The 15,517-nt window shown below is 42.9% G+C and overlaps 1 protein-coding gene across 3 annotated transcripts in view; it reads right to left on the bottom strand.

Moving 5' to 3' along the window:
• Nucleotides 1-15,517, bottom strand: part of GUF1 (GTP binding elongation factor GUF1) — a 719,613-nt gene that overhangs the window by 555,345 nt on the left and 148,751 nt on the right. For 2 of the 3 annotated variants that reach the window (XM_069631727.1, XM_069631728.1), the window contains 2 exons: nt 15,059-15,170; nt 14,836-14,984 (listed from right to left, as the gene is read on the bottom strand). In XM_069631727.1, coding sequence (XP_069487828.1) covers nt 14,836-14,984; nt 15,059-15,170 — 261 coding nt within the window. The remainder of the gene's footprint in view (nt 1-14,835; nt 14,985-15,058; nt 15,171-15,517) is intronic. The other variant, XM_069631729.1, reaches the window with a different exon arrangement.

The raw sequence follows: 15,517 nt of genomic DNA, 5'->3' as shown, positions 1-15,517 counted from the left end.
CTCTCATCATCGCCAGCAAAGGCTTTGGTGTCAGCCGGTATCATAAGGGTTTCCTGGTTGCCTTGAATGAAATCTCCCACAGGCCTCCCATTTGAACACCTTACTTCTGCCTCAGAGGTTACTTATCCACAGGATCTGTCACCCGTTCTATTAGTAAACAATTCCCCTTCAGTACGCAACGATAGCCACCATATTTCAAATAGGGAGGATTCACTGGCCTTTCAACATGTACTGTGCGTCAATGGCCCTCAGCAATTCTGATAGGTTCTCTTGGAGGGTCTATAGGCACTGCTCGTCAGGATCCCTCTTTCCCTATAGCAGGATCTGTTGACTTGATTATTCAAACAGTTTCTCACCGTTTTGTGGGTCCACTCACTGTCAACAACAGAAAGCAAAGATTCTGATACAGTGTTGTATGATTCAAAAATGGCTGGTGGCTACAAAGGTCTGTGGCTTACGGAGGGTATTGGATTAGAACCATGCGGGTCTTCTCTCCCGTAGCGGCAGCTGACCCCATCCCCATTACATGTGGTGTCCCTCAAGGCTCCTATGTTTCAGCTACTTTGTATAACATATTTACAAAGCCACTTTGACTAACTGGACCATCTGGGTGTCACCTACACCAATTATGCAGATGACACCCAGATACTCCTTACTCTATCAAGCAACTACAACTCTGATGTCGACCGGATCAACAAAGTCTTCACCATCATTCAGGCATGGATGGCCACACATGGTCTCTGCCTGAATGATGACAAGACTGAACTGCTCTTGGTTGGCTCACCAAACAACCTGCTTAAACTTAGCCCAAAATACAACAGCATCATCGATGGAAATACCATTCCCATTGTTAAAAAAGTGTAAAAACACTTGGCTTCTACCTCGATGCCAACACTAACCTCTCAAAACAAATGAACATGACCGCCTCAGCCACTGCCTACACAGGTAAACTGATCAGGGCCTGTAGACCTTTTCTGTCCTCCGATAGCTGCCTCACACTGGCTAGAGCTCTTATTCAATCCAAACTGAACTACTGTAACAGCCTATAACTAGGCGCAAATAAATCCATAATCAACAAACTGCAAGTCCTCCAAAATAATGCTCTATGGGCGGCATTAAACATTCCTAGGCATGAGCATATCTCTACTATTAGAAAATCTTGCAAATGGCTCTCCATACACAAAAAAAAGACCCAAAAACCATCTGCCTCAAATACAAAGCCTTGAACAACCTAGCCCCTCCTTATCTCACTAATAAATTCACTTGGAAATCTTCAGCCAGAATCAAAAGAGCCTCTAATACCTTATGCCTGGTGGTGCCCAAATTCACCCTAAAAAGAGCCGGCGGTACCATCTTCCCAGTTCTAGCCTCCCAACTGTGGAACACTCTACCATTGTACATTAAATCAATCTTCACCTTTCAGTCATTCAGAAATCATGTCATTACATGGTTACTTACTGAAAAAAAAACGAACTCTACCTCGGCCCACTCCTGTCATCTCAGATACTTACCGTTTGCTTTCACTTTCTCTTACCCATGTGTCTCGACTTTAACTGTCTGGTACATAAATGTGTATATATTATATAAACTGTATAAATTGTATATATCATAAAGAATGTATAATCTGTATCCTGTAACCTCTTACCTAAGCGCCAGCTTACCTCTGGGTCTGGTGCGCTATATAAATAAAATAAACAACTAACAAATTGTTACGAATGCAACCATTGATTTCGAGTGGGTGATCAGAATGGGCTGTGATCACATGTGGAGAGGAAGGCAGCTTCACAATCTGGTTGGTAGGTGTCTGGACATAAATGCCCATCTCCTTTGTATGTGTGCTTGGAAGACAGTCGGGATGAAGGCATGAGTAAGGAAATCACATGCAGCCTAAGAATGGTGTGCTATAGCACTTTGAAGCGTCTCTTGTGCTAGATGGAATTACCAATAAAGATCTCAGATCAAAATACCGGACAGAATCAGAAAATATGGCAAATACTACTTTATTCTCAATTCAATAAAGCAGGGCGAACTGATGAACAACAGACTGATGCTCACACACTCACAAACAAACTTGATTATACAAAGGTTATATACTCCAATATGCGTCATCTATAAGGTCATCCTACGTGGCAAACTACAAAACCTATTGAAGGGAGGATTGGTTAGGGGAACATATGTACCTATGGTATGTATAGGGGTTAGTACTTCATTGGCTACCCATTATCTGTAGGACGCGCCTTTATCGGACTTAGCCAATTTGATCGATATAAATCAATTTAATGGTACATTTCACTGATTTTGGACAGTACCAATCGATCGATTTAAAAAATAAATACTGAACATGAAGTGCAGGAGTTACAGGGGTGTCCTCTGCTCCCAAGGTTTGGTATTTTTGGGCTTTGAGGGTGCGGAGGTACCCCCCTGCTTCCTAAATAGTGGAGGTGGGGGACAAAAGAAAAAAGGACCGTGCAGCGTCGCATTTGGCCCATGTTAGAGGGACGGAACTGACACCACAGGGTACATGAGAGGTGGCAGACGGAGAAAAGGTAAGTAGCATGGTGGGTTTGTGGGTGTACTGGCAGATTCGGGGGACGCAGGTTTGGTTTGTTTAACCGCAGTAAAAAGGTATTCGTAGCAAGAAGGACTACGGTCACTTCCGCTGGGAATATTTCTACCACGGTCAAACAAGCGAAATCCCTTGAACTACCTCTAAATGCGGATAATACTGATTATAGCAGAGAAAATGGCAGCGGAATGGTCTATGCAACATTGTATAGCACCTTGCCTGGTAAACCCCCTAATCGGTTGCATGCTTACCCAACCTCTCGGCTTGTTCTCAGCACATAAGCAAAACGAAACCCAGGTGCTTGAGTAACATCAGATTACTCCCCACTTTCCCAATTAGTCCATCACCTCATCAGTCCAACCATAAGCCAAAGTTTTCAGTCTATAGATTACCTTGTAGTTTTCTCTCAGTTCTGGGACATTCGAGGGAGTGTAAGCACATCACTATCGAGGCTTAATGTATAGCCCTTGTTTTCGACTTCTGAATCACATGTGAGGAGACCGCAACGTTTGTCCATTTTGACCTCCTATTTACTGCTATTTGATTTACTTATTCTGGGTGTTCTTGCTCCTCTTGGCCTCTAGGCACTTGCTCACTCCATCTTGTAGGAGCTTTATCCATTTTTAATTGTCCAATGCTTGGCTCTTGCAAATGTTTTCTCCTTCTTTAATCTAATAGAAATATGTGTTACGTACATGGCTTATCCCTCTGCCTCCCTTTCTGCCTTGTAATTATTCTTTAAAATAGCACCTTTGTTCCCAGACCAACATAGACTCCTCTTTAACCTGCACACAAAAAAGTTTTTCCAATGTCTCCTTACTCTGCATCCCTGTTCGGTCTCCGAGGTAGCTGGATTGAATCTGAACACAAGCAGAGGTCCATTTTCCCCACCATGGCCATCCTTACCCTGCTATATTTTCCTATATAGCAAGCTCCTTTATGTCTCATCTACATCGCGTTACTGCATATTTACACTTATTGGTCAGCAAGTTACTTTCTCTTCTTTGTATAGATGATTACTTTATCATTTTGTACATGTTTCTCTTGTATCTTCAGCTACATTGTTACTCTTAAATATGTTCATACTGTTTCTATATGTCCTCATATCTTCTTCATGACAATCTGCCCTCGTTAGATTTCACTCTGCGCTCCATAATGTCCATTGGTGCATGCCGACATCCTTCCACTCTTTCCGTACGAGGGTACATTTGGTATGGTTGTCTGAGTGCATACTGTCTCCCATACACTCGATGTGGTATAGGGACAACATATGGAGTCCCACATACAGCTCTTCCCCTGGCGGCGGTGAGGGGGCAGGAGCTAGGGAAAGCGCATCCACCTGCTCCTCTACAATCGGGTCGGATTAGTCTATTAAGGATATAACAGGAGCACTTGCTTTCTAAGAAAAAAGGCAGGGTCTTCTTTCAAAGAATTTACAAGTCATGCTAAAAGATCTTGCATTGTATTTCTCTCACACTAGAACCTAATATTGGCAGCATTGAGAAGGCGGTCCCTCTCAATTGAGTCTGGCAGTAGCAGGGATTTAGATCTGTATTGCAAGTTAAGTTCCACATGGCTGGTGTAGAGGGCATTTGGGTGGTCTCTTGATGCGGACTAGAACACTGTGCAGCTTGTAGTCTATGCAAGGAAGAGAGGACCTGAGATGATATACATGGTAATAGGCACTTTAATATACAGCGCTGATTTGGGAAGTCAGATGTACAAGTGGCAAAGGTAGTGTGATGGTGGAGGAAGAAGAGCAATGTCCGAGGGCAGCAGCAAGAGCCAAATTAACCATCCTCTTTCTGCTCCAAAGGCAAGACAATCGAACATTCAGAAAACTCCCTCTGCTAAGAATTAACACAGCCATCAAAACAAATAGGGCTTTTACCTGTTGTGCCTTTGTCTACTCAGGACCAATCATTGGATTCAAACATTGCACACATTCTTAATATGCAAACATGCACCACAGCCTAGTCACAAACTTGCGGAGAGTAAATGATTTCGATGTTTATTGGGCCCATTTCATTACATCTTCAAGAGTAGAGGGAAAGAGTATTGCTGAACAATTTGGAACCCAATGATCAGTAGCAATACCACTGTAACATAACTCTGATACTTAACCTAAAAGTAACTAGTAAACACATATCTAATCAATGTATTGATGAAGTACAAAATGCAAGTGGTAATCAATACAACAAAAACTAGGAGCATCCCAATCTTCCTGTAAAGCAGAGTTGGCTCATTCCATCAGACGACTCTGGATTCAGAGATTAGAGTTCTCCCCTGGAGGAGTGTCCCCAGGTAATCCCTGTGGGTAGGTTTTGCAGAATGAATTGTTACACAAGGGAACACAACTATGCTTTAATGAGGAACTCACTCAACTGTCATATATTCATGTTACATTACATCATGAAAAGTGACAATGATTTATCAATGATACGCAGAGTGGACTGGGAAGGATAATATAAAAGAAATAACAAGAAAAAGCAGAGGATGTTCAAATTTTATTAAAATATCGATCAATGTTTTTAGTGAGGAAATGTGGAAGTTTATCCTTTTTTTTTTTTTTTTTACCCTAAAGGTACACAAATTTCCCATTTGCGATGCAAACCCAATAAGATCAAATAGAACTTTGAGGCAGGCCTCCAAGAGTGGGAACAAAGAATAAACAATGATAAATCACAACTTTTGTGTAAAATAGATGGTAAATATATATATTCAAATAAATAAATTCAAAGCCTAATCAACAACACAGAAATTCTAACTTCGGCGGTAACCCCAAATTGCACAGAATATGTTGGCTTGGTACAGAGTGTGTAGACTGAAGACACGTACCTTGACCTAGAGCCTGTTACAAATGACTGGATAATTTTTACTTGCGGGGAAACCGAAGCTGGACCTTTGGATCGCAAGGATGGCCCAGATGTAAAAAAACGATTTGGAATCCAACCAAGATTCCCTTTTCTTTAAAAAGGCAACATTAGTCATTTGTAAAAGACCAGTCATTCTGAAATCGGTCTTTATGTATCAAGTCTAAGATAAAGAACATCAGTGCAAACCAAAAAAGGTGGATGATGGAAGGTTTAGAATTAATCTTAGCCACTGGCATCACTCTGGGCAACCCTCCAGACCATCGTTCTTCGCCTACCCAGCCATTTTCATCAAGGTCCCATGTTTGGTTGGGCTCATGGAATACCAGGGGCCATTCTCATCTGACGGCACAAGGGGACATAAAGCTATCGGATTATGACATCTTGTGTTTACAGGAGACCTGGCTCACACAAGCCCTGACGTTAGAGGGCTACGAAATTTCCTTATCGCCAGCAAAAAAGGGGCTGCTGGGGCAACCCTCCTTGGGCATTTTGACAGCATGCCGACATAGAAGTGGTTTTACACTGGAAGCAACGCTTATCAGCAACCCCTCTCTTCTTATGGTCAAAGCCAGATGGACGCATCCAGACGTTAAGGAAGGAAAAGGAAAGACTTCAGCTTTCATCATAGCAAATACCTATTGGAACCCAGCAGTCATCAGTGACTCCTCCTATCTTGAAATGCTGGAAGCAGCAATTCATGAAGCAGTAGCGGTCTATCTATCCCCCTATCTCTTGATATGTGGTGATATCAACGCAACGTGCCAGACCCAATCTAATTCTCAAAACCTGCACTGTACTTTAAGACCAGCAGCTCAAAGAGGAGTCACATGGTCCAAGTTGATGAAATCACGTGATTTGCATAACCTAGACACGGTGTTCCCAGACACTGATCGTTTGCCTACATGGGAGCAGGACACCGCAAGAGCCACAATAGACTACATCTTTGTGTCCACGATGTTGCTCCCAGTTATGACATTGTTTGAAGTAATAGGCACGTCAACAAGTGGCCATAACCTTCTCTCAATGACCTGGCCAACAAAATCGACTCCAGTTGCCAGTTCCAACCTCCAGTTGAGCGTTCACAACCATCGCTCAAGATTGAAATTGTCTGCCACGTCAATAAGAGACCTTACATCAAAATATCAAGTACAGGCCCACATCGAAACAGATAAACAGATCAATTATCTGCCTCTCCTGAAGACTTACAAACACCAAATCCATAAAAAGGGCACCCAGAGTTCAAAAAGCCATCCGTACGACAAAACTCTGTTTGCAAAAAGAAAGGAGATGAGAAAACTAAAACGACTAGCTAAATCGATGGGGACACCCTCTGCAATTTCGGCTGCTAATAAAGGATCTCGCCTATACAAAGCTTGACTCAAAAACCATTGCTTGACCTTATATCGGCGGGACGCGGAGAGTATATTAAAGGCGATAAGCTCAGCAACAGTCGAGAGTTCTGGTCACTATTAAAATCATCTTCTTCACCTACAGAGCCCGTCATTATTTCAAACATCGGAGAAACAACATGGGTCAACTTCTTTCAGACTTTATTCCAGAACACATCTAGTCTGTGCCGAGTGAGCACCGGTCTTGGATCTATAAACTGGGTATGTCCTGACGACATCGAAGAAATAACGGCCCAGATCAAGAAATTGAAACACTCCAGAGCGCCGGGCCCGGTCAGAATAACCAATGTAGACTTGAAGGCTTTTCCGTTAGAGTGCTCGACTTTTCTGAGTAAAATCTTTCGCAGATGCGCAATCTTAAAGTCGACCCTGCCCTCATGGTAATCTGCCACAGTGGTGCCAGTTTACAAGAAAGGAAATAAGGCTGACCCAAAGAACTATAGACAGATCGCTCTACTCGATTACATCGGGAAGGTCTTCGGGTCATTATTGCACAGAAAATGTAATGACTGGGCCAAAACTGTTGCATGCAAAGATTATTTACAAACCGGTTTTACTAAAGATCTGGGAACATCAGCCAACATTTTGATGATAAGTGCACTAAAGAGCAGGGTTCTGGAGGGGGGTCCAAGGCTTTTCATCACCTTCATTGACCTAACCCAGGTCTTTGATCGAGTATTGATCTCTACTGTGGGCGAAACTCGAGGCCTGGAATTGCTCGCAACCACTCCTGGAGCCAATCAAAGCTCTTCATACTGGAACCAGCATAAGAGTAAGGTTAAATCAGCAAGGGTTACTTTCATCCGAAATACCGACGGCAAAATGAGTTAAGCAGGGGTGCCCTTTGGCCCCGGCTCTTTTTCTGGCTTTTATCGGCACCTCCAAAAATCATGTCTAACAGATCGAGGCTTTCCTCCAAAAATGGGCAATACCCATATAAATCGATTACTATACGCAGATGATCTAATCCTTCTTGATCATACTCCTATAGGCCTGCAGCGCCAATTGACCAACCTTCAGGAGTATACATCTAACAACAACTTAGAGATAAATGAAAAGAAAACAAAATGTATGATCATCTCAGCATCCACAAAGAAAAAGGAGAAAAAGTCTCCCTGCAGTTGGCCGGTCACTCTGTGGAAAAAGTGAATACGTTCAGATATATAGGGGTGATCTTGGATAGCTCCAGGCACGTAACCGCCATGCAAGAACACCTGAAATCAACCACTAAAAAGCTGGTCGCACAAGGTAAGGCAATCAACAGGAAATTTGGCCGCTTCTCTTTGATTCCCGTCTTAGATTTCTATTAAAAAAAAGGTGGGCCTACATTGACCTACGGCGCAGACGCAATGCCCAACTCACCTGTGACACTTTGCCTGAAACTGGAGGCGCTGTTTTGGAGATCTGTATTGGGCCTGCCAAACTCTACCTCAGTTGTGTCAATAAGACAGGAACTCAGCCTGATGTCTTTGGAAGGAACGGTTAAAATTAACACCCTCATGCCATTTCGTAAGTGTAGAATGTACAAAGAGTTGTCGATTTACAACCTGATACTCAAAGAAAGCAGCGGTGCAAACAACAAGATCATTAACTCCTGGTCTAAATCAAATTTAGACATGTTACTTTCAATTGAAAGTGACAAGGAGAATTTGTTCACAAACCCTACGAAAATTCAGAAGAAATTAAAAGAGCTTGACTGGATACGGACAAAAGAGGCAGCGTTAAACAACAAACTGATATACCATCTTCCCCACAACATCAGGAAATTAAATGAACTGCAGCCTTATATTAAGAAGTTTCCATCTAGATTAGCGCGTGACTTATTAATGAGAGCCAGACTCAACCTTTTTCAAACAAACAAAATACTGGCGATTAGAGGCTTGTCAAAGACAAACGTGTGTCGCTTCTGTAACCAGCCTACAGTAAAAGAGTCCATTCGGCATTTGCTTCTCTCTTGTAACAGCACACGAGGAATAAGAGCCACGTACCTGAAACAAATTTTCTCAGATTACCTACTAAGGGACCAAGACGCTTGCTGGGATAAAATGATGGTGGGCGACAGAACTTCGTGGCTACTGGCAACTTTAAAAATTCTTCAATATGTGAATACTTCACTTCTTTTAACTGTCCCCGGGAGGATAGCTTAATGGCAACGTGCGCGCCTTGGAAGCAAAACGACACAAAGCAACACAGGTTCGATCCCCGGGTCCGCGCTGAGAAACCTCTGGGTGTTTAAGCGCGTTATAAATATATCAACCAAGATAAAAAAAAACAATTACACGACAAAAAAAACGAACAATTCCTGTAACAGCGCCTCAATGCTCAAGAGCTGTGTGAATGCTTTAAAAATGCAAAATAAATAAATAATCTTCCAACAACATTTAACACAGTAATGTACATGCCATCATTTTTCTTCTTTCGACTTGATTTTGTAAAAATCTAAAATGATTAACACAAATAAAAATAAATTTTAAAAAAGAAAAGGAGAAAATATCATATGCAAATCAGGGTTGGTCGCACCCCTCTTGAACGAGACCACAAGCAACCCCAGACAAGTTTCTACCTCATTGGGCGTCATCAGTGAAGAGTAGCTTGGGTCGTAACATGTCTGCCCAACAAAGACTTTTAAACAAAGCAAACGCTTGAAGGTCTTCATCAGACAAGAGGAATTCTATTTCTGACAATGATTCACTTTTTACACGTTTTTCTATGCCCATGTAATTTTCTGTCTGCGCTTTTGGGTGGAAAGATGGAAGTTCTGTCTAACATAGTGAAACAAATAAAACAGATTTAGTCATTAGAGAGTTGCCTTATTAGAATTTGTTTTCAAGCAGAGATACCGCTAGCAAAGCCTCTGGGCACTTTAAAAAAATAAATAAATCCAAGACACTTGAATAGGACCTCCCCACCGCCATCGTGGAATTTTAATTACTTGATTAGAAGGAGAAATGTGTCCGACAACGTTACTGAGCCAATTTATTGTAACAATTTCCATTTATTTTATACATAGGTTTAATGGTATTCCTTTTAATGTTACTATACTGAAATGATACTAGAACGTACTTTTATAAACAAACTGTTCAGATAAATTAATTGGGATGAAGTAGGAGCACCTCGGTTTTGGTCCAGTTGGACCTTGAGGCAGCTTCTGCCGCACCTTCCTGGAGAACCTAGAGCTTCATACCCACGTTGTTTTATGCTCGTTTCTTCTCCTGGGAAGCGTAGTGATTTGTGACCTCACATTATTGGAATCAAGTAAGCAAGTTATTACAGTTTGTTTATGAGACCAATTTAAATGAAGGGCAAGCGGCTAATGGAATTAGGCCAGGACATTCTTTCTAAGTTAAGCTCCCTAATTTACAAGATCCACAGGCTGGGAACATTTTGTAGCGTTTTTATGCTGCAGCTTAAGATCATGCCACTACGGCACTGATCTAAATAATTAATGGTTATGCTACATGGATCTTTTCCTTACACCTGCAGACCATGCCACAGCCACTTCTGGTCCTGATGAAAGCACTTTATAATTTTGAGAGACACCAAAACATCAGAAATGTTGCCCATTGTTACACATTTGGCTGGACACAATAGAATGCTTCTGTCAAAATCATGGAATTTATATGATCATTAGTGCACATTTGACTGGACATAAGTGACGGTTTTATATCGATACTGTGGATATTATACTAGAGTTCAATGAATTGAAGATCAGATGGCTTAGAGAGAACCTAATTTAACACTGATTTTAACACAAGACTGTTACGTGTACTCACAGCCGCGCCCGGGCATAGCAGGTCCAGGTGTCCACGTCGCTATGGTGGTGCTATACCGGTTGGCGGCCCACCCCAAGATGGCGATGACGTATCGTACAATATAACGCTTTGACACATGTGCGTCAAGATGGCTCCAGGCACTGAAGAATGCTATAAGAATGCCAGAGACAGGGTAAGCCTTACCTCACAATCTGCCTTTTCTTTGCGGTTGCAGGATGCAAGTTTTCCTGGCTTTTTCCCTATTGTACCCTCCTCCTCCTTGTTCCCGTCTTATTTCGCTCCACTGCCTTTGTCTGGATTCCTCACCACCTAGCTTGTGGCTTTCTCTCTTCGTACTCAGTCTCTTATCCTGAATTCTCCATACCTGAAACGTTTTCTGTGGAAGCTTTGCCCCGAATTCTTCAGTAGCCCTGAGAGGGCATCTAATTACCCCCAGTTGATCCTGTTGGGCTTGCAGTAGGTGTTTTCCCTATATTGGGTGTTTATCCTCCATACTTTGATCCTTTGAGTGGAACGCCACATTCTTAACTCCTTTTGGTCACGTTCAATACCAGGTCATGCCCTTCAGCTTGGCTTATACCCCAGAATGTTTCAGCGCTTCGTGGACCATATATTTTCAGTCCTCCTCTTGCATAGTGTGGTGGTCTATTTGGACAACATTTCCAAAATGGCAGAAAAACGCACCGAACACGTCAAGCAAGTGCTTTCGCGTTTACAAACACATTGACTAAACCTGAAAAATGTCTTAAATACTGACTCAGTTCCCTAGGTTATACAATATCGAAGCAAGGGATTATTATGGATCCTAGGAAAGTGAAGGCTATTTTACAGATGAACTCCCCCCCCATAATGTTAAAAATATAGCAGGGTTTCGGGGGGTTGGCTTATTTCTATCGTACATTCATCAAAGAAAATTCCAGAACGGTTCTCCCATTAACAAATCTTTTGAAAAAGAACATCTCCTTTCGATGGACCCTTGAAGCTCAGTGTAACGCTCACCTTGTATCCACAGGGACGCCTCTAGACTGGTCTGGGACACCGCTGGGCTCTCTGCAACTCCCCCGGACTTCGTTCGGCTTGGGATCAGTTCTTGGTTTTTGTAATGCCGCACTCTCAGTCCTGCCGAGCTAGGCAGGGGCGCGTCGTCGTTTGCTTGGTCCACCGAGTTCCTTCACTGGCGTGAACCTGGAGTCCAGACCGGCTGCGACTCCCCCTTTTCAGGTAAGTCTTTAGAGTTTTTAGAATAAAATCTATGTTGATAATTGTTCGAATAACCTTCTTATTTTGTCTTGCAGAGGCTGATGGAGAAAGCCGAAGACAAATACTGAGTTCAAGAAGGTAAGGCTGGGCTAGTTGCGGCGCTGAGAGCGTCCTTGTAAGTGAGCTGACCTGTGCTTTGTTTCTACTCAGGTCGTGGAGAATTCCTAGAAGCGACGATGGAGAGAAGGACAGAAGGCCCAAAGTGATGTTCGGAGTGGCGGAGGCCTTCCAGGTGAGATGGTACGTAGTTTCTAATGCTTGCCTCTTTAGTCCTGAATAAGTGGCGGAGGAGCGATGGAAAAGTCCTCGAAGGCTTCTACTGGATGGAAGAGCTGGAGATGAGCAGGTAAGAATAGCGATGTTCTTGCAAGTTGTTCGCCCGAGCAGGCCAGGATACAGAGCAGGGCTCGGTGAACGTCACGCTGCAAGGCAGAATAACGCGAAGCGCGTGCCTCGGGTCGGGCGTGGTTTAAATACCCGGCAGGTATGCCCGGCTTAGGAGCGGACCCCGCCCTGAAGCTAGCCTGTGTGCTGCAGTTCCCCAATAATCCTCGCGGGGGCAGCCATGTTCACCCATTGTCCATTGGGAACCATACTTGCCAAGTGCGCCTGGTGCCAACGGCGCCAGGATTGCGACCAAGGCACCCGTAGCGGGCTAGTGTGGGTCTTTCTGACCTTGGAACAGTACTGAAGTGGGGGCCATGGTGCCCAAGACCCATAGCCTCGGTTTGAGGTTGTGACACTCAGGCAGTCTTTGACAACCTCAAAGTAGCCTTTACTACTGCCCCACTTCTTCGTCAGCCATCATATGACCAGGAGTTTATACTGGAAACCGATGCTTCGGACTTTGCAGTCGGAGCCGTTCAAAGACAACATAAAGACGAACATCCATTAGCTTATTTTTCCAAAACACTTTCTCCAGCAGAAGGAAATTACTCTGTACTGGAGAAAGAACTTTTAGCAATGAAGCTAGCTTGCTAATTATGTAGACATTATTCATTGGTGCTATTAAGCCCATTGAGATCAGAACAGATCATTGGAACATACAATTACTGCAGAATTACGATTGACAGAGATGGTGCCGGCATATCACACGACATAACGCTATGATCCAGGTGCGTCAAGATAGTGCTGTTCGCCCGGCACCGAAGAACACTACAAAAATGCCACACACAGGGTAAGCCACGCATCGCAATCTGCCTTTTTGCGGTTGCAGGATGCAGGTTTTCTGGGCTTTCTGCCTGTTGTAACTTCCTCCTCCTCCTTGTTCCCATCTTATTTCGCTCCAGTACCTTTGTCTGGATTCCTCGCTATCTAGCCTGTGGCTCCCTCTCTCTCTCTCTTTCTCTCTCTCCCTCGCTCCCTCTCCCTCTCTCTTCGTACTTATCTGTCCCTTATCCTGAATTTGTTATCCTGAATCCATACCTGAAACTTGTTCTGTTGAATCTTTGCCCTGAATTCTTCAGTAGCCCTGAGAGGGCATCTATTCATCCGGAGTTGATCCTGTTGGGCCTGGAGGAGGTTTTTTCCCCCTCCATCTATTGGCGGTTTTTCTTCCATACTTTGACCTGCCCTTTCAGGGTAGCACGCTACTTCTGTTGGTGTAGCACTGGTAGCTGACAGCGGGGTGGCTGCCCGGGGAGACAGGCCTTACCTCTTCGACACTAAAAAAAAAGCAAAAAACAAAAAGATAAGGCCTGCCGTTGACAAAGACCTGTTGAAATTGACGAGAACTATACAATTATTGATTAACCATATGGTTTGCTTTAGTACAGGGGAAGGATACTTTCGGTATCATTGATGGAGATTTAAAACATTTTTCTGAATTAAATATTTCCTGAGTAGACATTAGGTAGGAGCAACATTTTGTGTGTTTGCTCCTTCCATAATGGCATTTAGTGACCAATATCTACTGGGATGCGGACCATTACGTTTACTTAGTTGTATGCAATGTCTGCAAAGACACAGATCATGAGTTAATACTAATGAAGTCATATATAGGTTGAAGAGGATGGGTGTTGGCAGGAACCAGGGGACAGATGCAAATAATGCATGCAAGTACACAGAAAAGGAGGTGTGAAGTTACTTGTTGACTCAGTTAGGGAAGAAGGACCAAATTACTCAAGTTTGGCTCTTGAGGCACCGGTGGCTGTCTGATCTGTCTGGTGATCTTGCAGAAGGAGGAGCATTGGTCCAAGAGGATTTGAGAGACAGGGTGTTGGAGTCTGACCATTTGTCCCACTGTGGCCAGGTTTCTAAGTGGAAAATCCAATCCTCTGCACTAAATTGTCTGGCTGATCAGCTCCACCCATTTTTCTACGTGAATTCCTAAATTCTTGAACTGTATTTATACCAGCATGGGACTATCCGCTTTCTCTACCAGAACTCCATGCTTACAAAGGACATCCAAAGCAGCATTGGTCACCTACCTCACAAACTGAGCAGAAATGAGACAATGAAAGTGAAATATTATAGAATATTATGCAAATGTACATTTGAAAGCACACAGAGATCACATTTTTAACTAAACAGGCCAACTTGCAACTGTGAGAACACTTCCTAGCTTATGAAACACAAATATCAGAAAAGAGGAATTATGAGCAAAACACTATTTACAAACATAATGTTTTTTAGCCAGGGGTCTGCTGCTTCTCCTTCCAACATCTATAGCCTTGTTTCCTCCTTGATCACCAGTTCATCCAGATATGTTTCCAGTTTACCAGTACCCACCAAACAATTACCTAATGGCATTTGTAGTTATGCATGTGGCAAAATGGTTTGCAAACATATTTTCCTTAGTTGCAAACATCAACAAGGGAGAATTACTTCCAGAAGAGAAAAAAAAAGATTGGTTTGTTCTGAATACTTCATAAGCCATAGCTTCAGTAATATTCATTAAACTGTCCACGGACCAATAGCATAAGCAATTCTTGTATGCATGGTTAACTTACTGGTGTATCGATGAGATTTAACAGATATTTCTTTCCATCATAACTGTGCACTAGAGATGCAGTCTGAGCCTTAACAGTGATTCCTCTCTCACGTTCGACTTGGAGTTTGTCCAGGACTTGTTTATTGAGATTGGTTTTCAGGATCCTCCCTGGAACCAAGCGCATTTGAAATGAAAATGTCATTTACGAAAACAGAGACCTCAAGGTGACTTGTCATACTTACCTGTGATTTCAAGTAACCGGTCTGCAAGGGTACTTTTTCCATGGTCCACATGGGCGATGATACTAAAGTTTCGAATGCTTTCAACGGGGAATTCAGACAGGTCCACCTTCTCCTGAAACAGAAATTCAGGTTTATTTTTCCAATTAGATTTATATTCACTAGAACATTTACAATAACATGGTAGGGACACACAAGCACATTACTGACCCCTCTGGATCTTCAAGGTCTCAGTTTACTTGCCGTAAATTGTTATGCCTGTATGCCTGAATTATTGAATAGAATGTGCCGGAAATAGTAGAATGCCTGCACAGTACTTCTTCCCTTGATTCCTATTTTTGACACAGTAAATAAAGGAAATTCAAGGATGTGACAATATATACACAGGATTGTACAAATCTTTGGAAACTAAGAATTTAGGGTGAAACATTGGTCAAATACTACTGAGCAGTGGTGCTACCG

This window comes from Ambystoma mexicanum, chromosome 6q, assembly GCF_040938575.1.
Source record: "Ambystoma mexicanum isolate Mex_15411 chromosome 6q, UKY_AmexF1_1, whole genome shotgun sequence".
Taxonomy (NCBI): Eukaryota; Metazoa; Chordata; class Amphibia; order Caudata; family Ambystomatidae; genus Ambystoma; species Ambystoma mexicanum.
The sequence above is the reverse complement of the archived record's forward strand: the minus strand, read 5'-3'. Positions and strand labels throughout refer to the sequence as shown.